This window comes from Acanthochromis polyacanthus, chromosome 21 (genome assembly GCF_021347895.1).
Source record: "Acanthochromis polyacanthus isolate Apoly-LR-REF ecotype Palm Island chromosome 21, KAUST_Apoly_ChrSc, whole genome shotgun sequence".
Taxonomy (NCBI): Eukaryota; Metazoa; Chordata; class Actinopteri; family Pomacentridae; genus Acanthochromis; species Acanthochromis polyacanthus.
In genome coordinates, this window is record NC_067133.1 from 27,040,902 (window position 1) to 27,068,252 (window position 27,351).

Consider the following 27,351-nt stretch of genomic DNA (forward strand, 5'->3'; position numbering starts at 1 on the left):
GTGTGTTTTTCATCCCAAAAAAAATACCCTGTGGTCACCCTCTAAAGCTCAAGCTGGATAAGACTGAAGTTGTGCCCCTTCGAGGGAAGAGATATCCTCACTAGGACCTGTCTGTCACTGCACTGGCAGCATTAGAAGCCTGAGCAGCCTGGGGCAGACCCTGAACAGTGAACTTCTCGGCAAATCTGCTCCTTCCTACCTCAGGAAAAAATCTGTAACTTTGCAAAACCGACAACCTGACAAGTTTTTTGCAATGAGGCATTAGTGAGGTGTGGACAGATGTAAGAAAGTAGACACTGATCTTCACTCTGAGCTACAACCATATTAATATGTTTACATTTTAAAACACACAGCTTCTGCAGCATTTCAGACACCAACACTACTTCAGCATTTCAGGACTCCTAAAATGGATCCTGTTTAGTATGAAAACCTCAAGTGTTACATTTTAGTCTAGATCGGGGTGTCAAACATAAGGCCCACGGCCCAAAACCGGCCCACTGGAGGGCCCAATCCGGCCCGCGGATGACTTTGCAAAGTGTAAAAATTACAGAGAAGACATTGCAATATAATGTCAGTCCAGCAGCTTTAGTATGACAGAGTTTGACCTTGTGGAACCCTATTTCTCATGCACTGCCACAACTTTTATATATTTTTATGCAGAAATTTAATAAATTTGCAAGGCAAGGGACAACTTAACTTTCTTCCTTAAGAGTTTCCACTTTATGTGGTGGTCAGGAATACTACACAGATGTGGAAATGAATGTACATTTAAAATAATTTCTAGATCTTGACATGTTCTCTTCGTCATAATAAAATGCTATGTTGTTCAGTTTCAGATAACTAAGACTGAGTGTTTTGTGCCATTTTAGATAGATAGTTATAATACACATATGAAAATGATTGATTGAGGCATACTATCATTGAAATTGCCCTTATTATTCTTATCATTATTATTCGTTTAACATAAACATTTTAAAAATGTACTTTTTTGCACTAAAACAAAGGAGAAAAATTTGGACTTGTCGTGATTTATAGGTTATTATGCTATGATTCTACTGGTCCAGCCCACTTGAGATCAAATTGGACTGCATGTGGCCCCTGAACTAGAATGAATTTGACACTCCTGGTCTAGACGGACAGAAACTGAGATACTGATACTGAGATGGCACCATAAACTGGTGTTTTGGCGCAAGCTATTGCACGATTTCGCGAGCTATCGCGCAATTTCGGAACGAGATTTGCTTTCTAGCGTCCTGAGATTTGGATACAGACCACAACAAATAGCGATCGCCAGGTAATGTGGAGGTTTTCGTTCACTTCTCATCTCTAGTATGTTGTGGGACACTCGTTGAGACTATCCGAGACGGTCAGTGTGGGAAAAAAGCAAGTTAGGGCGGACTTTGACGCGGGGGGGGGGCAAGTTGGCCCATACTTTTCGCTAGCTGAGCTGCGAAGCTGTCTGCCTGGCTAAATACTGGAGCTATGTCGAAAATTCATTTCTCCATCACTCACATATATGAAATGACATATGAAAACAGACCCCAGGTTGAAAAAAAAATGAAGTTCCCCTTTAATCCTCATTAGGGTTGCGGGGGCTGGAGTCTATCCCAGCTGACTGAGGGTGAAGGCAGAAGACACCATGGACAGGTAGCAGGTCTGCCACAAGGCTATATATAGAGCTCGCATTCACATCTGAAGACAATTTAGAGTTAACAATTAACTTCAACATGTTTTTGGACTGTGGGAGGAAGCCAGAGTACTAGGCGAAAACCTATGCATGCACAGAGAGAACATGCAAACTCTGTGCAGAAAGATCCCGGGAAGATGGGGACGTGGACCAGGGATCTGCAAACCACCAAGCCACTGCGCAGCCCCTTTGAGGAACAATTATCTAAAAATAACCACAGCAGCTATACACTCTTAGTTGTCCCCTCATCTGTGCGGTTGCATTTTGAGTGACAGCTTAGGACATTTATTTCTGTAATGTGCTTATATGCTGCATATTTACCCTGGCACCTCACAGAGCCGATCCTATATATAATCTGAATACATCCCAATAGGGGGACGGTAAGAATGTGTAATATGAAAGAGAATGTTTCAGTGCGGAGCTCAGATTCACCTGATGAATATTCATTCACTCTGACGTCACAGATGGAGCTCCGCGACGTCATTATAGAGATTAAAGTGGATGACAGGATTATGGGAGAGTCTCTGCGCCACACTGGGATTGGCTGCCACTCCACTTTTGTTCCTCTTAACTGCCTCTGTGTGTGTCATTTTGTCACTCTCGCGTCATTCATCTCTTCTGCTGAGATGACCATCGCCCACGTTCCACTATTCCATGTTCTTCTTTCTCCATGATCCTCTTAGCCATTTCCCCCTCTGCCACATTGTTCGGTTTGGAACATCTCCCTCGCATCAAGCAGTATGGTACTGTCGTAATTGCTTTCTTCAGCTCCATTGGCCCAATAAGAGAAAATGGGCCTTTATGCTAATAGCCCATAAAAGACCCTGAGCATTTCCCAGCAGGAAACCCGCACCAGATGATTTTATGTTGCTGTAACAGACAGTCAAGTCTTACCTCCACATGGTCTAAAAATAAAACAGTGATTTGTGACAAAGAGTTTGTTCTGAATACTGAAGGTTATTGCACCGACTTGCTTGTTTTGTCATGATTCTATACCAGGCAGCACACAAACACGAGTGTCTGCATGTTTGTGTGTGTCATTTGTGTCCCAGTTGGACGCTGCTATAACAGCTGTTTGTGACTGAATGAGGCTCAGAGGGAGAGTAGCTGCCAGCTTTGATGTCCTAATTATCTATCTATCTATCTATCTATCTATCTATCTATCTATCTATCTATCTATCTATCTATCTATCTATCTATCTATCTATCTATCTTCCATAGAGGTTTAGCATGTGACTGTGTGCAAACCTGAGTTCACCTGCTCTTCAAAGTCAGCTGGCATAATTTTTTTGTGTGTGCTTGCAGGCAAATAACCGATGTGTGTCAGTGTATGTCTACGTTTGTGGTTTTTACCGTCCAACTGCACGTTTACTTTCTTGTACAACGTTTGGCTGCACAGTGATGGAAGCATTCGTGTGTGCATTTCCTGCTCTGTGATCAAACTTACTATCCTCTGTTTCAGTAGCATGCACACTCAGATGCCATCCAGCCATTATCTATACACCGCTTAATCCTCATTAGGGTCACAGGGGGGCTGGAGCCTATCCCAGCTGACTGAGGCTGAAGTAAGGGGACACCCTGGACAGGTCACAGAGCTACATATACAGGCAAACAATCACACTTGAATTCAAACCTATGGACAAATTAGAGTTACCAGTTAACCTCAGCATGGTCATGGACTGTGGGAGAAAGCTGGAGAAAACCCATGCATGCACAGGGAGAACATGCAAACTCCATACAGAAAGATCCCTGGAAGGCCGAGACGTGGACTGGGCATCTTCTAGGTGACAGTGCTAACCACCAATCCACTGTGCAGCCCATGCTCATACAATTTCCAAAAATAAAATGTACATGTCACCTCAATACTTCCACTTTACTCCTTAAATGCTCTGGAAATAAGTTTCTCAAGTTGTTGTTTTTGCTCAGGCAGTCTACCTTCTGCGTACCTTTCAACCTTATTATACTTCTTCCTACTTTGCCCACAGCATGAAAACTATATTACATTATATTATAATATTAATTTGCACCTTGGGGGGGGGGGGGGGAATTTTTACTTGAAACTCCCCTTGAAAATTCCATTTATCAACTACCTGTCAGCTGCTTACAGGATAAGACAAAGAGCGTGCAGCCACGTCTCTGTGGAGCTGTACGTAGACGCAGTGGTGCTGTGAGCTAAATGCTAATGTCAGTATGCTAATGTGTAGCTATGACAGTCCAAACCAATGTCATCACCTCAGTAATGTCATTAGTTTTGCAAATATTTGACACCAGACCAAATTATTATTACATTAGAAGATCACTGAAGTGAAAATCAGATTCTTAATCTGCTTTATTGGCCAAGTCTGTGAACAACAAGCAATATGATTCTGGTGTTTTCCTTGCTCTGAAAGTACTTACAGGAAATAAATGAATAGATAAATAAAGTATGTAGTTAAATGAGGAAAAGACAGTAAATAAGTGTTGAACTACTATGTACAAGTACAGATCAGAATCAGCTAAAATGTACACAACATACAAGGAATTTGGTTTCTGTTGTTTGCGTCACTCTCGGAATAAAAAAAGGGAATGATAAAATACCTATAAAAAATTATATATAGATAGATATTTACACATCTAGAAAAGAATATATATATATATATATATATATATATATATTCTTTTCTAGATGTATATACATATACATATATATACATATATAGACCCTTTAATGACCCACGTCACGAATGATGTCACAGCTTTAGCTGGAGGCAAAAGAGGAAGCCCACGGCCGGACAGAAAGGCGAAAGACTGAGGAACTAGGCTCTATCAACTTTTCTAAAATGTCGTCCTGCTGTGTTTTTGGATGCCAGAATAGGAGGAACGACATTGGCGAACGCAAATTAAAGTTTTATAGGATTCCATCGAACACTCGTGCTCAGAGGGAATGAAGACAGTTGTGGTTAAATGCACTGAGGCGAAAAGACTGGACAGAGACGATGAGCTGCAGTCAATTCCAGCCATTTTCAGTACAAAAAAACGCTAATATTCTATTTGGAAATAAAAAATATTCAATTCAATTCAATTCAGCTTTATTCCAGACACTGGGTCCAAATACACACACCATAAGAACAAGGACACAACAAGACACTGAAAAAATACAATCAAAAACAATAACCCGTTAAATATGACGAGAAATACAGGGAATATTGGGCGCGCATCGCGAGGTGCATTTCCTTGAAAACGACCTATTCGTGGATTATATACCGACTTCAAGACATGTTTTGGACAAAATAGTTTACTGGCTTGTGTCGTCTGGATGTCCAAGGTTGGATTATGGCCGTTTTTTGTGGAATATTTTCATCTGTGTGTAATAATGAACCCGGAAATGTGAGTCGCGCTGTGTACGTTAAAGCCGTGTACAGAGAAAGGATGGATGGATATTCGTTGTTTGTCGGACAAATGTGTTTATATTACCCGCTGTGGTAATCACATCTGAAAGTCGTTTATACCAGCGGATTCATGAGAATCTAAGCTTTCCATCGGTGTATAGTGTTTGTATAATCGCGTTTGCAGCCTTCGGACATTCTTTAAATTCCTATGCAAATTAGTAAGTGTACCGCCGGCGGTACACTGAAGTTTAACGGGTTAAAAATGCTCGAGTTTGCAGCGCAAACTCCCAGCGCAAACTAAATATTCCCAGTCCTGCTTGACTTCTCGCTCCACTTTTGCCTCCAGCATAAGCCCCGCCCACAAAAAACGTCACAATGTTTGTAAACAAATAAAGGGTCTATTCGGATGATAGGAATTGATACAATCATGAACAGTAACTACAAAGTCCTTGACACCTTATGTAAATGACGTAGGAGGACAAAAGAACAGTGCCGGGATCAAATATACAGAAATATACTCTGAAAAAGAAATGTATAAATCCTTTAAGAACAGTGGAAATCTGGCAAAAAGCTTGTCTGGCATAAAAATGCATTTAAAAAATCATGTGACATTCAAAAATTGTAAACACTGAGACAATAACTACAGATATCTGTAAAATAACGTTACTTGTAACTGATTTAATAGTAATTAAAAGTAGAATTGTAAAGTCACACATCGTAAACAGACAAAATTACTCAATATAAATACAAATTTTGAACATTTATACAAACATTATTTACTGTATTATTTATTCATCTCACATCTCAGTCTTAACATATTGTACTGTCAATACTTTTGTTCTTTGATAATTACTTTTTTCTCTAATTTACCAAAACTGGGATTATCTATGAGAGTTTCTTTATCAAAATGTTTTTTTTTAATTTAAAAAAAACAGGCATTAGTGAAATTATTCAGTTAAAAAAAGGAGAGAAGTTTAACTCTGATATGGTTTTTAAAGCTCATTTCAAGGACAGTTAATCTCTAACTTTCTAAAATTGCTTCAAATAATGATTGCTGAGACGGGATGTGAACAGAAGTGAGCATGAGCTGACACTGTGTTTGTGTATAAGTAAATGTGTACGTATTTAAAATGGATATAACTTGGATTACTTAATGTTAATGTAATTAACTGGTCTGGTCTCTACGACTACAGGTGGCATTAAATCTGGCTTTTTGTTGAATTTGCTAAAGAAAGGTTATACTTATTTGCCTCAGATCTGGGCCATAAGAATCAAGAAGAATCAAGAATCTTTATTGTCATTATGTTTTCAACCAGCGGCATTTCGGAAAAAGGCGCCCTGTATACAAAAAAATAAATAAAATTCTCAAAAGATATAAATATGTAAACAAGTCTGGAAGAGGACTTTCCAAATCCGTCGTGCTGTTTTCACCACCCGGACTAAGTCCTTTCTGTCCTGTGCAGCTGCCATACCACACTGTTGTTGTCTGTCTGTCTGTCTCTGTCTGTCTGTCTGTCTCTGTCTGTCTGTCTGTCTGTCTGTCTGTGTCTGTCTGTCTGTTCACAACATTGCTCAAAAATAGACTAAAGGATTTGGATGAAGTTTTCAGGGAAGGTCAGAAAATGACAACGTACCACACTGTTGTGCTGAGACACAGGATGGTTTCTACTGTGGCTCTTGACGAAGAAAATGGCACACCTTTTGCTATAGACAGCTTCTACTGTCACGTGTCACTCCTTCATTCCATTTTCCACGGTTATCCACAATTATTTTATCTTTTGTTATTTGCAAAGGTTTGCCAGACCCCTCATCTCTTCCCTTTTGCTGCCAAGCCAGACCCCTTGATTCAGTTACCTTTTGTTCTTTGTTCTTTGTTGTCTTACCCTCTGTCACTGATTAGCAACTACATGCAAATTAACTACTATTCACCCTTGTATTTACATACAGTCCCCTTCCTATCTTCTGACCCACTCTCGGACCATCCCTATAAAATGTGGACTCTAAAAATGTTCTGGGTTGAATTACCTTCACAGGCTCATGCTCAGTGTTTGCTGGAACACCAATAAACACCCCACTACAACAAACTTTGAAGGACTAAGAATGAACTTTCTGTAGAAGTTTGCCAGGAGCCGAAGGAAGAGATCACGACGTTTCAGTTTCCTAAGAAGAAGAGTCTTTGTTGAGCCTTCTTTTCGAGTTGAGTTGTGTGCAGGAACCAGGTCAGATCAGGTCAGGTCAGATGTTGTCAACACACTCGACCTCTTCCCCCTGAATGAGGGGAGGTGCTGTGTCCTTCTGGACCTATTGTAGTCAACGATGACCTCCTTGGTCTTGCTGGTGTTCATAACATCTGAAAGCCACAATTTTGTGCCAACCCATCCAGTAAATACCGAGATAATTCAGTCTGGACCAAAGTGGCAGACAACTGACACTCACATCCTCTGAGCCGTGCTGCTAAAATGGTGTAGAAAGCCACCAAAATGCTTTCCCTCCTTCACAAGATGATAGTGCATGAATTGCTACCCAGCCTGAACTTGCAGACTCAAAGCATCAGATCAGAGCCAGACTGGGTGGACAAATTCCTGCAAGCTGAGTTTCGTTTTTTTTTTTTTTTCTTCCGCAGACAAGAGACACTTTTGCTTTTTGAGAAGGGCAAACTGTGATTGAGGAGCACTCTGAGCCATTGTCACCAAGAAAGAAGAGCCTCATATGTGTGCATGTGTGTGCGCTCTGAGTGGAGTAACACTATAGCCATCTGAAGCGTGAAAAGAAGCCTTGGAGCAGTGAATGCTGCTCAAGCAGAAAGACAAGAGGGAGAGAGCGAAAGGTGGAGGGGAGGACGGGAGAAAGAAAGAGGAGAAAGAGGGTAATGTGTTGAAGGCTGAAGGCGGCAGAGGAGGGATGATTATTGGAGTCAAAGGTGCCAAGGAACAACAGAGAACTCAAGAAACACTCAGTCGATCATTTCAGGCCAAACTGCTAGCTTTTTCTCAGTTTTGGCCTTCAGAAAGAATGTCAGTCTTGTGTTATATAAGGATATGGAAGACAGAAATGAGCAATACATGATTAATTGCATGGATTTGGTCTTAGTTTTCTATTAAAATTAGCACAACATTTGCAGCTTCAGCTCCACAATTGCAGATGACTACTTCTTTTCTCTTTTTACCCTGTCAAGGAACACGGCAGAGTTATGTGGCAATCGCCGTTGGTCGGTCTGTCTGTCTGTCTGTCGGTCTGTCAGTCTGTCCGTCTGTCTGTTATATATATAAAAACAGACTAAAGGATTTGGATGAAATTTTCAGGGAGGGTCAGAAATGACACAAGGACCAACTGATTAGATTTTGGTAGGGATGCAGCTTATAGTCTGGATCCACAGATTTGTTAAAGATTTCTTTGTCACTGCAAGATAGCGGCACGGCGTCACTGTAACTATGACAACAAGTGAACACTGCGTCAGCTGCTTGTTGACGATCACATGACTACGTAATCCTACTACAAACTGATCACTGCGGACTTATCGGGAACTTATCCGTCAGAAATGATACAAGGACGAGTTGATTAACCCTTTAAGCTTCAGTCAATTCCAGCCGTTTTCAGTACAAAAAATCGCTAATATTCTATTTTTAAATAAAAAAAATTACGAAAAATACAGGGAATATTGGACGCACATCGCGAGGTGCATTTCCTTGAAAACGACCGATTCGTGGATTTTATACCGACTTCAGGACATGTTTTGGACAAAATAGTTTACTGGCTTGTGTTGTCTGGATGTAAAAGGTTGGATTATGGCCGTTTTTTGTGGAATCTTTTTTTCTGTGTGTAATAATGAACCCGGAAATGTGAGTCGCACTGTGTGCGTTGAAGCCGTGTATAGAGAACGGATGGATGAATATTTGTTTTTGTCGGACAAATGTGTTTTTCTCACCCGCTGTGGTAATCACATCTGAAAGTGGTTTATACCGGCGGATTCATGAGAATCTAAGCTTTCTATCGGCGTATAGTGTTTGTATAATCGAGTTTGCAGCCGTCGGACATTCTTGAAATTCCTATGCAAATTAGTAGGTGTACCGCCGGCGGTACACCTACGACGCACTGAAGCGTAAAGGGTTAAATTGTGGGGGTGTTTCCAAGTCCCATCAATTTCTGCCAACTGCAACATATTTAGATTATGCAATGCAGTATCCGTTCATAACATTCAAATGCATAATACATGCTTGTTCTCAGCACAAGGTCATTATTTGGGGATACATCTATATTAAACAGTCACATTCTATGTTGCCATGAAATATGATCTTCAATAACTAATAAACAAATGCTGCATTTCTGCAAAAAATGCTGCATTTCTAACAATGTCATATGGGGGAATAAACAACCTTAATAATTGAATATCTTTCGGTTTTAAACTGTTAATCTGGAAAAAACAAACAATTTCAAGAGCTCAACTGTGGAATTTTTCATGAGATTTTGATGAATTGTGAATTTAAGTATGTATTTCATCAGTCACCTGGACATCCACATGCAGTCCAAAATCTGTGACCAGACAGACTGTCCACTTTGCAAGTGGTGCTTAAAGCAAATAGTAGTAATGAGGACAGACTGTGCGAGGTGATTCTCCATCATTGACACCTTTATAGTTTATCATTAGAAGTCAGACTTTGAAGGTGCTTTTATTTGTATGTACACTATCATTCAAAAGATTTGGGTCACCCAGGCAAATTCATAATTTCCATGAAAACTCACATTTTATTCACGTGCTAACATAATTTCACAAGGGTTTTCTAATCATCAGTTAGCCTTTCAACACCATTAACTAACACAATGTAGCATTAAAACACAGGAGTGATGGTTGCTGGAAATGTTCCTCTGTACCCCTATGGAGGCATTCCATTAAAAAATCAGCCGTTTCCAGCTAGAATAGTTTATTTAAAACGTCAATAATGTTTAGACTTTATTTTTGATTATTTTAATGTTATCTTTACAGAAATAAGGACATTTCTTAGTGACCCTAACAGGGGCGGTTTTAGACTTTCAGCTCTAGCGCGCGCGGGGGGGCGCACATCGGACCAATGTTAAGCGACGGCTCACCCAGCTCTTCTGCATTCATAATAGAGCTCAGTCATTCTCTTAGATGCTATTCGTTGGTTCAAGAAACAGTCAAAATAGTCCTTCTCAAAATGCTGACCGTTTGAAGTTTGATTTTCAAAATATGTCTGCTAGCAATTGAGTTAACGCCACAAAATAAACATTTGAACACATGCAGTAAAGTCGCTCGTGTTCTGTGCTTTGCCCCCAAACCTTACCTGAAGCTTTTGCTGGAGTTTTCTTGGAAACAAAAATGCCCTAATATCCATTGTGACAGTTGGCCTGCAAACAATACATTGATAAAACAATGATATGGCACCAGTGTGAAATTACAATAGCCTTTTTTCACCTTCATGTTTGGCATGCCATAAGCATTGCTTGCTTCATTTTGTGATTTGCGAGGCTAAACGAGTAAAATTCGCTAGCTAGAAGGCAAACTAGCCAGCTGGATTGTTTGTTTAGACAACTCAGGCTTATAAATGCAGATTTCATGGACAAACTTGTGAGTTCACTTCAGAGTATATAAATACCAAGTAAATGTTGCAGTCACCTGCAGTTGCTGGCTCTGTTGGCTAGCCTGTCAATCTCTCTGCCCGATCCATCACACGCACACAGGGGTGGGAGCAGCATTCAGCACAGCGGCAGAGCAGAGGGGAACTTGCGCTCTCTTAATGGATCAAACCATTATCCAAAAAGGGGGGGGGGGGGGGGAGTCAAATTAGGGAGAACTTTGCCAGATTTTACATTTGGTTTAAAACGGTAAAATAAATAACACTGTTAATAATTATTTCAGCATTTATTATAAACATAAATAAATAACGCCCAATAATTCTAGGGGTGCTTAAAAAAAATTAAGGGGTGCTCAAGCACCCCTGAAAATGGTCTAGCTCTGCCCCTGGACCCTAAACGTTTGAACAGTAGTGTACTTTTCTTCAACACAGTTCCCAAATTCAGTAGGAAATTCTAAATTCTCCAGAAGTCTTCTGCTATATCCATTAACACGGTGCTACACCCCAATTTGTAACCGGCTGCTAAATCTCAGTGTGTTTTTCTGTGTTTAATATGAGAGGAACAGTTGCAATGGTCATTGCACACGGACGCTGAAAGCATGAAGTGACCCTCAGGTTTGTATCAAACCCTGGAAGACTAAAAACATGATACACGTTTTTGACACTCGTCTTTGGTACATTGCAGTTTCAGATATGGTGTCAACTGCTTATTTTTGCTCATTGCATGTCGTCTACCATGTGTAAAACATCATATGGAGAAGTAGAGGATGTAAAATATAAGGTGTCTTATATGACACTCAGAACCACTGGATGCAAACTTACTGCCAAGAACAGAGAAGCTTGAATTTGAACAGAGACATTCTCTGCTCTACTTCACTATATCTTTACGTATCAGATCGTTGTTCCTGAAACACATCTATTTGATCTCTTAGTGAGAGCTAAATAAGAAGATCTATAAATCTAGCAATCAACAGTACTGTGAATTTCTGTTTTTAACATGACATTTTTGACTGCACATTGATAACAAAGGCTCCAGAAAGAAACTGCTAGCTTAGCTTAGCATAATGCAGGGAAACAAGGGGAAACAGTTAGCCTTTCTCAGTCCAGTGGTAACAAGATGGGCCCATCTAATCCACCTAGACCTGGAAATTAACAATCAGAAAACTACAGTGGGATGAAATATCCCATCACGTATAAATATATTAGTATTTTAAATGGTAACAGCGCCTCATTTCAGTGGGTAAGCACACACAGTATGAAAATACGGATTATATCGCATCATCATACATGCTGCAAAAGCCTAAACAAATTATTATATGTTTGTCAGAAAAAGATAAAACAGGTGGCAGTTTAAGAAAGATAAAAATAAAGCAAACATTTGACTTATGTCATAATTTGGGCGCAACTTTCATTTGTTATATGTATTTTTAATTTTTGCCATTCCTAAAATTTCTTAAATTCTGGCAGAAACAGGCTTCCACAGACAAACACATGAACACTATGATATGCTCACATTTAAACACACCAAGTTAAACATGCATAACCACACACACACACACACACACACACACACACACACACACACACTCAAAGCTGAGGATATAATTGTTTCCAAGCAGCTCTTTGATGGCTGAGTCACTGAACATATCCTGTATCATATCACGATAAGAAGAACATCACTTTAAAGGCAGCAGCTGTTTCCCTTTCATCCTCTCCCCCTCTTCTTCCTTCTGCATCTCTCCATCCTCCCACTGCTTTCACAATGGTGTGCTAAGCCCGGGAAGATAGGGCAAATCCCTCCTCTGAGCAGAGCAGGCAGGAGAGGAAGAAGCAGAGCAAGAGGCCGAGCAGAGAGAGAGAGAGAGAGAGTCGGCTTCCTCCAACACTCCTCTCTCATCTGGCCTTTCTATCCCAGTCCAGCCAATCAGCTTGCAGTTCACAGCGAAGCACTGACAGCGGTTTACTGCTAGCTTCACGCTGATATCCGTGTGTGTGTGTGTGTGTGTGTGTGTGTTTGTGTGTGTGTGTGTGTGTGTGTGTGTGTGTGTATGTGTGTGTGTGTGTGTGTGTTCAGGTGGTGGCTATGGTTGTGGGGACCTAATGTCCCCACAACCATAGGAAAACCAAAAGAAATGTCATTTGTGGGGACCTCATTTGGGTCCCCATGAGGGGAAACAGTGTTTTCTTGGCCATGTTGTTGTTACTGAAAAAAGTAAAAGTGCAAAAACGTTTCTTTAGGGTTAGCCATTGTTTTGGTCTGGGTTAAGGTTAGGGTTAGGGTAAGGGTTAGGGGTTAGATATGAATGGGAGTCAATGGTATGTCCCCACCGGTATAGATAAACAAACATGTGTGTGTGTGTGTGTGTGTGTGTGTGTGTGTGTGTGTGTGTGTGTGAACCTGTGATGATGATGATGTCACAGGTCCAGCTTCCTAAGCTACACGTTTGCTTGTCGTGTTTCAATCTTTGTCTCTCTGGACAGAGGTTTTAGTCCCAGGGTGCACAACAGCTCTGTTCCTGTTGCATTCACTGATTTCAAAAAGAAATGGAGACATTGTACTTTATTTTATATTATTTATCTTATTTATTAGCTCTATTTAATATTGTGATTATTAAATTTTACATTTTTGTCCTGTTTTTTATCCCAGAGATGCTTTTGTTTCCCTAAGGTTTTATTTGTATTGTGTTTTATTATTCCACCAAGGTGAGTGGCGGAGTTATGTGACAATTGCCGTTGGTTTGTCTGTCTGTCTGTCCGTCTGTTAGCAACATTATTCAAATATGGACTCACGATTTTGGATGAAATTTTCAGAGAAGGTCAGAAATGACACAAAGACCAAGTGATTAGATTTTGGCAGTGATGAGGTTTATAGTCTGTATCCATGTATTTGTTAAAGATTTCTGTATCATTACAAGATTGCGACACAGCGTCACTGTAACTATGACAACAAGGGAACACTATGTCAGCTGCCCGCTGTCCAACTACAAATCCACCACTGTAGACCGCAAATTTTTTATAGATTTTATCTGTCGGAAATCATACAACGACTGAGCAGCTTTGGTGGAGTACTGAGCTCTCTGAGTACTTTTCTTGTTGTGTTTTGCTTTTATTATATTATAGAAACAAAAAAATATATAATATACAAAATTCCCCCCATACAGAATGAAACAAGAATTTTAAACCTGTCTTTATTCAGTGTTCTTGTTTTCCTTCCTTTAGTCCGCTGCAAGAATGCACATATTTAGACACATATATTTAAATACAACATGTCTGAATCCCTAATCAACTGTAGAGGTTTCAGAGTAAGAACTATTAGTTACATTTTCACTGAATTCACCTAAAATGTGTGATCTTTTTGTAGGTTTTGTGCAAAATTCACAATTTATTGTTTGACTATTTCTCAGGTGGAAACAGGTACAAGCCAATGATTGGAGACATCAGTCAAGGATACCTGCAAAAATAATCCAGCACAAAGATTGAATTGATTAAAGAAAATGTTGATTTATTAGTTTTAAAAGTACGCTGTGGACTGATTTTCTAGGTTTCCTCCTTTTGTTTCCAGCCTTTAAGTTACAAGGAGTATCTTCAAATAGATGTGATATGAACCTTGTCATTAAACACTCAGCGAGAATGAAAATATACATAGAATCCAATCCAAAATGATAAATTATGTACACTACCATTCAAAAGTTTGGGATCACTTAGACATGTCCTTATTTTTGAAAGAAAGGCAGTTTTATTTTCAATGAAGATAACATTAAATTAATCAGAAATACAGTCTAGATATTGTTAATGTGGTAAATGACTATTCTAACTGGAAACAGCTGATTTTTAATGAAGTATCTGCATAGGGGTACAGAGGAATATTTCCAGCAACCATCACTCCTGTGCTCTAATGCTACAGTGTTTGTTTAGCCTTTTTTAAATTCAGTTATAATTGCTGATATAAAGAACTGGTACTTTGTTTAGATTAAACAAAATCCAACTATAATGTAATATTTGGATATTTAGTTGAACAGGAATCAGAAAAAGCTTAATTACCAGTTGAGCTCTCACACACGAGGAATTTGCCTTAGAATCTGAAACTTACAGAAGAAGTTAGTTTGACAACAAGATTTGAGTTTGGCAGTGAAAATCTAAATCTAAAGACCTAATAAAGATAACAATCTAAAAAATAAATCTAAAGGAAGAAACACTATATAAAAACACAAAGGACATAAAAATAGCTTCACATAATCAAGCCAGTAGAAAATATACTGTAAAACTGAAAGTAAAGGAAGCTAACAGGGATTAGGTACTGTCAAAAATGGGAATAATTTGCTTTATTTCATCACAGGACAACAGTTGAGCATGTTTTACACTAGCTCTGAGCACACTGCAGTATAATCAGCAGCATTAATGGTGTGTTGTCTCCCTCTGGTGGATTTTTCAGGCTGCACACTAAAGGAACAGCTGAGCTTTAATTGTGTAATTATGTTCTAAAATAACGTCAAAATCATATCGTCGTGAAGACAAAACATTTCAAATGTGTCTTCCTCCTTGATGTTGAGTTTCTGTGAGCCTGCCTGCCTAGAGCCTGATGTTTAATTACAAATAAAATATAAACTTATGAAACGTCAAACCAGTAAGAGAAGATCTGGACATGTGGCAGCAGTTGTTTAATCATTCTGGGGTGTAAATCTGGTTTCATTAACGCCTGACTGCCTGGCTGTCTGTCTGATTTTCCTCTCTGTCTGTCTGTCTGTCTGTCTGTCTGTGTTTCCCCTGAGCCCAAACAGGTGCACTCCATGGAGGCTACATGCTGCCTTCATGGGTCAGGCAAAAAAAATCAGAACTTTGAAAACATGACAAAACGCAACGTGAACAACAGACCTTTTTAGCTTTAAAGTGATTGCTAGCATAATTAAAATAAATAAATACTATTTTAGATATTGTGAAGGTAGACTACACTGATGTTTTCTCATTTTTGTTGACACATGTTACTAATATTTGTTTTTTATGCCAGAAACACAAGTGTGATTATTAGAAATCTCATGACTGCTGTAAATTTGTAATCCATATTAGCATTTTAGCTGTTTCTGATTTAATTAAACTCAAATATAAGTGACTTATTTTAATTATTTTTTAAATGATTTAATTTTTGCATATGAAACATTAAACTGTGGTTTTAAAATATTGTGCAAAGTGAAGATAATTTTTTAAAATATCTTTAAAAAAATAATGATTATTTTGAAAGAATAATTGCAACAACTCACTGCAAAAAAACTTGAGGTGAGATTTGCAAATGCCTTGTAAATAGTAACTGTTTTAAAACATATCAATAAAATAAGTGTTTGATTATAGTGGAAGAAAGTTAAGCATTTTATAAAATAATATTTTGCACCGTCTGAATTTTTAAAAGCTAATATGCAAAATACTTAATGCATTCTTCCCTTTAAAAATAAAACAATATAAAAACAAACATTTAAAAATTTTCAAATTACATAAGCAATTTTTGGATATTGCTAGAAATTTGGTAGAGCTGTGATCACCTGCAGCTGTGAATTTGACAATGAAACAGTACATAGTGTTTTGTATTGTGTTGTTTTTGTTTTTATCCTCTGTGAGGCACTTTGTGTTACTCTACTGTATGAAAAGTGCCATATAAATAAAGTTGATTTGATTTGATTTGATTGACTAAACCAGGGGTGTCAAACATGTGGCCCACAGGCCAAAACCGGACCGCCGTGGGTTCAATCTGACTCTCAGGACAACTTTGTAAAAGAGTAAAAATTACAGAGATGACATTAACTGCAATTTTTCAATAAAAATAATAGCTGTTTTAAATTTGCCACAACTTTTATGTATTTTTTTATGTATATATTTATTACCTTTACAACATAGGGGGACAATTTAGTCTTCCTTCTTTATTGTTCCCTCTGTAGTTTGCGTTGTGTGGTGCTCAGGATTACATATATATATATATATATATATATATATATATATATATATATATATATGCAGATGTGTAAATGAATGTAAATTTTAAATAATTTCTAGATCTTGACAAGTTGTTTTGATCATAAAGTAAAATATTAGATTATTCAGTTCCAGATACCTATGTGTGTGTGTGTGTGGGGGGGGGGGGGTTGTCTCATTTGTGTTGTTAGTCTATTTTTTTTGTCATTTTGTTTCTTGTTTTTGTCATTTTTTTGTCTCATTTTAGTCATTTGTCCATTTTTTTTGTCGCTTTCTAACTTTTTGTTTAATTTATTGTCTATTTTTTTGTTTAATTTCATGTCATTTGTCTAATTTTTTTGACATTTAATTTCTTGCTTTTGTCGCTTTTGTCATCTCATTTTGTAATATTATGTCTTGTTTTTGTTGTTTTTGGTCTTTTTTGTCTGACTTTTGTCGTTTGTGTCATGTTTTCATTGTTTTGTTTGTTTTTGTCGTTTTGTGTTTCATTTTTGTCTTGCTTGTGTTGTCTATTTTTGTTGTTTTGTTCCTTTTTTTGGCACTTTTTGTCTCTTTTGAGTCATCTGTGTAGTTTTTCTCTTGTTTTTGACCATTTTTTTCCTTTTATCTTTTTTTTCTAATTTTTTGTCAATTTGTTGTGTTTCATGTCATTTGTCTCAGTTTTGGCGTTTTGTGTCTCATTTTTGTCATTTTGTGCCTCATTTTTGTCATTTTGTGCTTATTTTGTAATATGTTGTTTAGTTTTTGTTGCTTTTTGTCATTTTGATCATAAAGTAAATCACTCTATCATTCATTTCCAGATACCTGTGACAAAATGTTTTGCTCCTTTGTAGACACACTGTGATCTGAAAGTTGTAATATGTAAATGATAAACTGGGGTATAATATTGTTGAAACTGCACTTATGTTTCTTAAGAAATTTTAATTTGTTCAGAATGTTTTGCAAAAATATATTTAACTGTGAACATTTTTGGAATGTACTTTTTGCACTAAAACAAAGGTTTGTATTTGGAGTTGTTGTTATTTATAGATTATTATGCTGTGACTATGGGTCCTGAACTAAAATGAGTTTGACACCCCTGCACTAAACCCTGCGTGTCAGCAGCTGGGAGTGTCTGCGGTGTGCGGGGGGTCCGTGAACGCAGCAGCGCTCTGCCCTGCTGACGAGCCGTTGCTTGTGGAAACAGCTGGTGGTTTCTGTCAGCGGATTGAAGCGACATTAGCGCGAATAAAAGTTGTAGCCAGACCCGAAACTCAGTGAATGCGCTTCCCCGTGAGTCTCCACTGCTGTTCCGACACGTTCCGGGAAATGACACCCGGCGGACGACACTTTACCGGGCACTTTGTTAGTTACCCACCGAGCCTGTTCACCGGCTGCTAACGCGCCGCTAGCCAACTTTGTTCTCCCGTAGCAACTGAACGGGATTTTTCTGTCGTCGCAGAAAGGCTGTCAGGCGTTTAACAGTTTTTAGTCTAGCCGTCAACATGCCTCATATTCATTATAAATTCTCGTCCAAACTGAGCTACGACACCGTGGTGTTTGACGGCCCGCACGTCACCCTGGAGGAGCTGAAGCGGCGGATCATGGGCAGAGAGAAGCTCCGAGCCGCAGACTGCGACCTGCAGATCACCAACGCTCAGAGCAACGAAGGTAAGCGACATGTGTGATTGGTTTATGTGGACAGATAAGCAGGCAGGTAGAACTTTGGAAGAAAAAGAAGAAGGAGAAGGGAACACGTGGTCGTGCTTTGACAGCTGCCAGCATGTTGCGTCACCTCTGGGGTCCAGAAAAAAGTCAGTCGAGGACAAAAAAAAGAGGGTCTGAATGAATGGAGTCCACATTCCTGCTGCATTCAGGGCCTCATGCACCTTAATTAAACAGCCTGCCGGTGCTAAGAGCAAGTGGTCATTTCTGAATTGGAGGACATTTTACGTCTAAATTTCGAATAATCCATGTACAAAATACTGAAACATGTAGTTATTGTGTAAATTTACCAAATCTAACAAACATAAGTGAAAAGAATGTTTGAAAATATTGTTTAAAATATCTAATAAGTCTGGAGTTACCCTTAAAATGCCATTTTTCTCTTGTCCCACCCCACCAATGACCAAATTGAATCTAAAATAAAACAGTTAAAATGACATTAAAATCTACTTTTTTGATATGTTTTTCAGTGATGTCTCTGGCAATTGTGGGAACATATATGTATATATATATATATATATATATATATATTTTTTTTTTTTAATCAACATATTATTTATCATCCGTGGACAACACTGTTACCATAACCTTTATAGCTGGTAGAAGAAGAAGAAAACGGTGAATCACAGGATATGCTGGAATTAATATCATTAAACAGTTTTCCAAAAGAATGGGTAGAGCAAACCGATGTCCTCTCTTTTGTTTTTCCGATTTTCACATCATTGTCAGCCTTGATTGAATGTCTCATTCCAATTCATTCAACCCTGTTATGTGTATAATCAGGAAAAATACAAATTCTTTTTACTGCCTTCCATCAGTCAGTTTGTCCTCTTGATCAGCAGTAACAGCGAGCTAAATATCTAGCTTCTACTCCTGAAAAAACACTAACATTAGCATGGATTTGCAACTTTATTACTGTAAAACATGTAATAAAAATTGTACCATTGATGTGTAAGCTGAACCAATTATTATTATTTATCTGATAATTCTTATTATTGATGAATATGCAGCAGAAAATCATAAAAGAGAAGGTCTATTTTCAAAACTTTTGAAGCCCAAGTGCCCTCCAATTCTGGAATGACTCAAGTCTCTGGAGAGATGTGGGTTAAAAATAGCAAAGGTAGCAGAGGGAGCATGACCATAAGGTTAAAGAGCAGCAGCGGCACATGCAGGAAAATCAACATCTATTGGAATACCTGCTGACTTACAGGCAGCATAAAGTAGAGCAAAGGTGTTCAGATTGCACATGATAATCGTGGTAATCTGTGTCAACATCCTGCACAGAAGTTTTGAAATCTATCAACCACATCCCATGAGTGAGAGAAGCAGTGCAACTAGAATTAACAGCTTAAAGAGTAGCATATACACTACCAGTCAAATGTTTGGACACACCTTCTCATTCAGTGTTTTTTCTTTATTTTCACTACTTTCTACATTGTATACATACTGAAGATATCAGAACTATGAAGCAAGCTCTATGGAATTACGTAGCAAACAGACAATTGGGAAATAAATCTAAACATATTTTATATTTTTGATTCATCAAAATAGCCACACTTTGCTTTGATTACTGCTTTGCACACTCTTGGCCTTCTCTGGATGAGCTTTATGAGGTAGTCATCTAAAATGGTTTTCACTTCACAGGTGTGTCTTGTCAAGGTTAATTAGTGTAATTTCTTTCCTTCTTAATGTGGTTGGGACCATCAGTTGTGTTGTGCAGAAGTCAGGTTGGTACACAGTTGACGGCACTATTTGGAAACTGTTAGAATCCATATTATGGCAAGAACCAATCACTGAAGTAAATAGAAACGACAGTCCACCATTACTTTAAGAACTGAAGGTCAGTCAGTCCGGAAAACTGCAAAAACTTTGAATGTATCCCCAAATGCAGTCGCAAAAACCATCAAGTGCTACGACCAAACTAACTCACATGAGGACCGCTCCAGGAAAGGAAGACAAGAGTCACCTCTGCTGCTGAGGAGAAGTTCATCCGAGTCACCAGCCTCAGAAATGGCAAATTAGCAGCACCTCAGATCAGAGTCCAAATAAATGACACACAGAGTTCTAGTAGCAGACGCATCTCTACATCAACTGTTCAGAGCAGACTAACCAATCAGGCCTTTATGGTCAAATGGCTGCTGAGAAACCACTACTAAGGAAAATCAACAAGCAGAAGAGATTTATTTGGGCCAAGAAACACCAGGAATGGACATTAGACCAGTGGAAATCTGTGCTTTGGTCTGATGAGTCCAAATTTGAGATCTTTGGTTCCATCCGCACGTCTTTGTGCAGAAAAGGTGAACGGATGGTCTCTACATGCATGGTTCCACCATGAAGCATGGAGGAGGAGGTGTGATTGTGTGGGGATGCTTTACTGGTGACACTGTTGGGGACTTATTCCAAACTGAAGGAACACTGAACCAGCATAGCTGCCACAGCATCCTGCAGTAACATCACATCACATCCAGTTTGGTTTAGTTGGACCATCATTTGTTTTTCAACAGGACAATGAGCCCAAACACACCTCCAGGCTGTGGAAGGACAATCTGACCAAGAAGGAGATGATGGAGTGCTGCTTAGGTCAGAAGACCTGGCCTCTACAGTCACCTGACCTAAACCCAGATGGTCTGGGGTGAGATGGACCACAGAGTGAAGGCAAAAGAGCCAACAACTGTTCAGCATCTCTGGAACTCCTTCAAGACTGTTGGAAAACCATTTCAGGTTCTACCTCATGAAGCTCATCCAGAGAATGCCAAGAGTGTGCAAAGCAGTAATCAAAGCCAAGGGTGGCTACTTTGAAGAATCTAAAATATGAAACATGTTTAAACTTACTTTACAATTCTGTATGTTTTCATTCATAGTGTTAATGCTTTCAGTGAGAATCTACAATGAAAATAGCCATGAAAATAAAATTCAAAAAAATTAAATAAGAAGGTCTGTCCAAAGTTTTGACTGGTAGTATATTGTAAGAACTACTTCAGGATGTGGTTTTCTTCACGAAGTACGGAATCTAAAGGGTGTCAGTATTTCGTTTTGCTTTGCTGTGGTTTAGAAGAAGGCAGTCGGTGATTCAGGATGTTTTTTTTTAAAGACTATATGAAGTCCATCCATGCAGAAAGCATCCATTAAGAATTAATTTTCAATTTCTGGGCGTCATTCATGACTATTTGAGTAATTTTGCAGTTTGGTACGTGGTTCCCAACACAGTCTGCTTCTTTACTTTTAAAATTGTTATTTGCTTCTTAGTTTGAAGTAATTTCCAAACATTTTCCCTGCATTTTGTAGTCAGTAATACTGTAAAACCCTACAGCAGATGTAGTTTTGAAGACTGACTGCCCAGGTGAAGATGAGCTGTGAAACTGGTTTCATGCTGACACTGAAAATAAGTTTCAGAAAGTGAAGAAATGTTACCATCATTATTTTTCAGTGCATTGAGAGAGGTTAGTGTTTTTCTGCACAGCTTCAAACACATTTTCTTAACTGTTTTTATGATTTAAAAAAATCTGCTTTATCTGTAATTGTTTAAAAAAAACAAATTGCCTACTATTTGTCAGAGAAATGGGCTTTTAAAAAGTAGATATTTTCTACATGACTCTCCTGTTATGCATTAAACATCAGCGTTTATAATGAAACTAATATTCTGCGTTTTTTTTTAAAAGACTACTGTACTGCCAATTAACTCAAGTATTTTTTTTATTATCAGTAGTTTTATTATAGTTGAGTAATATTTTTCCGACATAGCGGTACTTCTACATAAGAAGTCCTTCCACCACAATGAGTAGTTGATCAAACACTTTACTGACAGAACTTAAATCTGGAACTATTTCTCCGATTAATAAATGGTTGAATTTTAAAGGTGGAGACTGTAATTCTGAAAAAGATTGATATTTATTAAGTTTGTCCCATACTCCAACTTTAAGATGCCTAACCAGATATTTCAGCTTTTCAGATTAGAGTGGTTGTTTTTCTTTGCTATCTATGACACATTTTTGGCATTTTCTTGACTAAATGATTTATAGATCAGTCAAAAAGATATCCACACCTATCTAATATACAATTTTATCAAAGGCTGTCTAAAAAAAGTCAATGAAGGCTGCATGATGTCTCTTAACCTGAGACATCAACTTATGATTCTACATATTTCTGTGGATTTCAAAAATTCTTCAACATGAGACAACGCTCAGACTTTAAACCCTTATTTTTCTCGATCTGTTCCTCTTAGAGTTCACTGATGACAACAGTCTGATCCACAAAGGCTCCTCGGTCATCGTCCGGAGAATCCCCATCAGTGGAGTCAAGCCCAGCCCGAGCAGCAAGACCCACAATATGTACGTGTGTGTTTTTGGGTTTGGCAGCTGATTTCCTGTACTGTTATTAGATTTAATATCTCTGCTGCAGCAAAGGCTCCACCCTGCCTGAGCAAACTACAACCTGGCGACCACAAGTCTGCACTGAGTTGTGTAAAGGAGTAGTCATGGACGCTCACTAACAATTGGTGCAGGTTGATGGATAACTCATGAAGAGGACGAGTCCCTGTTAATGCTCATCAGGCTACTTTAGAGCAGCAGCACATATTTGCTTTGCTTTTTAAGTAAAGACAGTAAAAAAGAAAACAATATTTTGATAGTCGTTGTGGAGTATCAGTTACAGATCCTTCAGGTCTTGGTGGACAGATGATCAAACAAGGTTTTACATAACATTTCCATTAGAAAATGCTCACAGAAAAGAGCAGAGCAGTAATGACACGGTGACATACTTGGGGATTACCCAGATATCAGTCAGGCGTACACAGTAGAGCCAGCAGTGTTGTGGGTTTTTATGCTTGGAAAGCAGGACCTCACTGGAACAGACCGCTGGTCATGTGATTAGCCCCGTCAGCAGCATGCAGGCCGGTGCAGAAGAATGAGACCTACAGAGTGGCGTAACACCGGCCACAAGATTAAATGCAGGAAATTAACCCTCTACCTGCATAGTCAGGCTGGTTTACCTTCAAAGTGCCTCCAAGGAAGCGCTGAGTTTGAAAGACTTCTACAGTCACATTTTATATTAAACTGAAAATCATAAAGCCATTGTAAATGCATTTCATTAAGACTAGTGAATATTCTAAGTAGCATTTATTGCTTAGTTAATGAGCAGTAAAGTTAGTTGTTCAGTTAAATGAGCTAAATATTGATGCTGCAATGACACAGGATAAAACATTAATAGCAAGATATAGAGAAATATTTTATACACTTTTTACAAATTACAGCCATACATTTTGGATTTTGACACTGAGTCTTGAAAAACATGTAAAATACACAGAAGATCTGTTTGAGTTCAGACAGCAGCTTTGATAAAACCCTGAACAGATTTTTCAGATCCATAATACCTGGTCAGTAAGGAGCTGAGTGTGTGGTGGATTAAAAAAATACATAATCAATGGAGCTCTGATTGCATAATTCACCATGGCAACAGGTAAAGAGCTGATCCACTGTTTTCATCCAGTGGAGTTGGAAATATTTGTGGCAATGAATGCACATTTAGCTCTACATTGATCAACCACAACATTAAAACCATCTGCCTGAACTCTAAAGGCAGCAAGAAATTAGCAGCAGATCCTTTAAATCCTGGTAGTTTTGAGTTGGGTCTTTCGTGCTCGATTAAATTGAGATTTGGGGAATTTGGAGGCCAATTCGACACCTTGAACTGTCTGTTGTGTATCTGAACAATTTATCCCACTGAAAGAGGCCTTCAGGGAATGCCGTTGCTATGAAGAGGAGTATGTGGTCGGCAGCAATTTTAGGTGGGTGGTTCATGCCAAAGAAACATCCACATGAATGCCAGGAACTAAGGTTTCCCGACAGAATATTACTAAAAGCATCACACTGCCTCTGCTCTGTGTGCATCCTGCTGACGTCTCTTCCTCGTATAAATGATGCTTCCACACGATGCAGGAGAAAATGTAATGTGTCAGACCAGGCCACTTCCTCGCTGCTTTCACTTGCAGGTCGTGCTACCATCCTACTGATGTAGAAATCATTTAAGAAGTAATATTAGACAGATATTGTTGGGGTAACTTAAAACCCTTCTGGGGATTTGATCACCCAAATTAAACTTCTGCAAAATAACGTAGTTCAGTTTCGATGGCGCAAATGAGGAAGTGGAACATGTTGCAGCTTTTTGACGATAGAGGGAAAACAGAAACTAAAAAGGTTCAGTTTACAGTCACAGCAAGTTACAGAGTAAAGAGTTTAGTTCAGTTTAGTGTCATTTGTGTTAAAAACATGAAGGAACTAAATTAGTGACTCAGGTCCAGCAGCATACAGAATAAATATGTAGCATAACAACTAAAACAGGTCTATGACAAATAATTTAACAACCTAAAGCTTATAATGAATACAACATATAGCTTTAAAAACATCATGTTAATTTTTTTCTTCATTTACCTTTATTTAACCAGGAAGTCCCATTGAAATTAGAGATCTCTTATACAAGGAACACGTAGCCAAGCTAGCAGCCATACAAAATTTAAAAGTTATATAAAACAGATACATGATTAACAAATAAACAATTAACAGTAAAACAATAAGACACACTGACAGCTATTCAAGGACGGTGACCTCTCAAGAAAATCACTGACATTCTACCTTTACTGTATTCTTTATGATATTATTAAACTCATTAATAGATATAAATGTTTCCAGTTTAACAGTTTTTTGAAGATTATCTCATTGCCATGGTGTTGTCTTGTCAAAGTCTGTTAGAGTCTGGGGAAGATTCAAAAGCGACCACTTGGAGGTGCACAGATGGTAACTCCTAGAACTGAAAGTGAGAAGGGTTCTGAGGTATTCTGGGAGTTTTCCCAGCAGAGCTTTATAGATTAACATGTATCAGTTTTGTTATCAATGACTGCTTAGTCATGTCTAGCCAACCAAATCATAGAGAATGCAGTGGTGAGTGAGAGATTTTGCATTTGAACTGAAACGCAGCGAAGCATGATCCACTGAATCAGGTGTCTTTAAGGTAAAGAAAGCTGCATGGCTGCACAGTATGTGACCATAATCAATCACAGATAGAAAGGTGGCTTCCACAAGTTTTTATTTACAGAAAATATGAAGCATGTTTAATTTTAAAAATAAAAGCCAATCTTCAATTTGAATTTCTTAACTAAATTAGAGATATGTACATTAAAAGAAAGCTTTTCATCAATCCAAATTCCCAAGTAAGTATAGGGGGACACCCTTTCAATCAACATGTCATCAGATGAAAAAAATTCTTAGATTGTTAAAGTTTTGTAAACGATCCTTTAATAAAATCATAAGCTTTGTTTTCTGGGTGTTTAAAACCAATTTTAGATCCCTTTAAAGCTCTTTGTAATAACTGAAATGCAGTCTGAAGTTCAGAAGGAGCAGATGTATAGATCATTGTGTCATCAAATGCAAATTGGCTTGAATGTCTTTACCTAAATCATTTATAAAAATTGAAAACACGACAGAAGCCAAAATGGAAGCTTGGGGCACACCTTTAGTTAACTCAAGAAAGTCTGATTTGTAGCACTCTGGTTGGACACACTAAGTTCCACCTGTTAAGTAATTTTAAATCATTTGAGAGCCTTGGAACCGAAGCCAGAATCTCTGAGTTTGTCTAGAAGAAGTTGATGATCCACTGAATCAAACACTTTTGAAAGATCAACGAATACGACGGCACAATGCTGTTTCCTGTCCAAAGGCACCAATGAGATTATTTGTCACAACCATGGCAGCAGTGACCTGTGAACAGTGTTTTTAAGAACAGATGGGTACTTAGATAAAAGATTATCAGGTAAAACTGTTTCAACTGTAAATTGACCTAATCAATCAACAGTGCATCAATGCCTTCAGTACAGAGTGCAGAGGACAAACTTTAAACCACATTTTTGTCAGCTTAGGGTTAAACGTTCAAAGCTTTCATTAAACCCACTTTCTAGAATACACAAGTAGTTCAATGACAGTTACACAAAAAACAACAATTACTTTGAAGAAGCATTCTGGGGCAAAAAAAAAAAAAGTCATCTTGAAGCTCAGCCAATCTGTACAGGAGTTTATTTTATTTTCTTTAATAGTCTAAAGTGCCTTTGAGTGTTTTAAATAAAATATTCTCCTCTAAACAATAAACAGGTGGCTGCATGACACTGAAACAGGTTGTGCTCACTTTGATTTTCACTTGACATGAAGAAATACCTTCCTGGCATGATTCCAGTGTAGTGAAAGGAGATTAAATGTGCAGTTCTGTTTGTTTTAAGGCCAGTGTGAAGCTTCAGTTGTCTGAGTTGGCAAATCAAGCAGAAGTCCTCCAAAGTTAGTCACTGTGATGTAACATTCACTGTCACTCCATTGCAACTCAGGAAACTAAAGAAAAAGAGGGAATTTATAGTTCAAAAAAAGGAAGACATTCACTGAATATTAGCCTTTGCTGAATTTTGGGCTTAATTTCTAGAAGTACAGGGATTATCACTGCAAGTAAATGATGCATCAGTATATAAGAAAAGGGCATCTGACTCTTGTTTTAGCACAGACATGAAAAAAATGTAAACCTAACCTAAAAAGTTGTTTCTTTCTGTGTTTCAGCGAGCAGCCTGACGTCCAGCATCACCACGCCTTTGGAGTCAGCAGAGCAGTATGTAGCCAACCCAAATCCCACAGCACGTCGCCTACCGCTCCACAAAACACACACATTTTTAACACTGTGCTTCGAAAAACTTCTGAATGTACTTTTAAAATTTCATGTTGCATCTCATCAAAGAAATAAAACACAAAATACATGCAAAAAAACGCTGTTGTCCAACCTAAATTATCTACATATCATCATGATTTAAAGGCTCTATTTCTCTTATTTGAGTTCCTGTTGAAAAGAAGAAGTTGCTTGCTGTTCGGTATTTGATTTACAGGAGGCTTCTGCTTTGAGGTAAATCATGTTTTGCAATAAAGGGGGAAAAAAAGTAGTATTTGCAGTTAGACCTTCTACAAGAAAAACTAGTAATTAAACAGGTAGTTTGTGGTAACCTTGAGAGAAAAACCTACATTTG

At 38.3% G+C, this 27,351-nt stretch overlaps 2 protein-coding genes across 4 annotated transcripts in view; one reads left to right on the top strand and one right to left on the bottom strand.

Moving 5' to 3' along the window:
- Positions 1-29: 29 nt before the first annotated feature.
- ndufab1b (NADH:ubiquinone oxidoreductase subunit AB1b) overlaps positions 30-27,351 on the bottom strand; it is a 144,076-nt gene continuing 116,754 nt past the window's right edge. The window contains exon 5 of the mRNA XM_051941463.1: positions 30-41. The gene's annotated coding sequence lies outside the window, so the exon portion shown is untranslated. The remainder of the gene's footprint in view (positions 42-27,351) is intronic.
- Positions 17,758-27,351, top strand: part of LOC110956795 (E3 ubiquitin-protein ligase RBBP6-like) — a 31,887-nt gene continuing 22,293 nt past the window's right edge. For all 3 annotated transcript variants that reach the window (XM_022202504.2, XM_022202507.2, XM_022202505.2), the window contains exons 1-3: positions 17,758-18,254; positions 22,531-22,636; positions 26,894-26,942. In XM_022202504.2, coding sequence (XP_022058196.1) covers positions 18,089-18,254; positions 22,531-22,636; positions 26,894-26,942 — 321 coding nt within the window. In that variant the 5' untranslated portion in view covers positions 17,758-18,088. The remainder of the gene's footprint in view (positions 18,255-22,530; positions 22,637-26,893; positions 26,943-27,351) is intronic.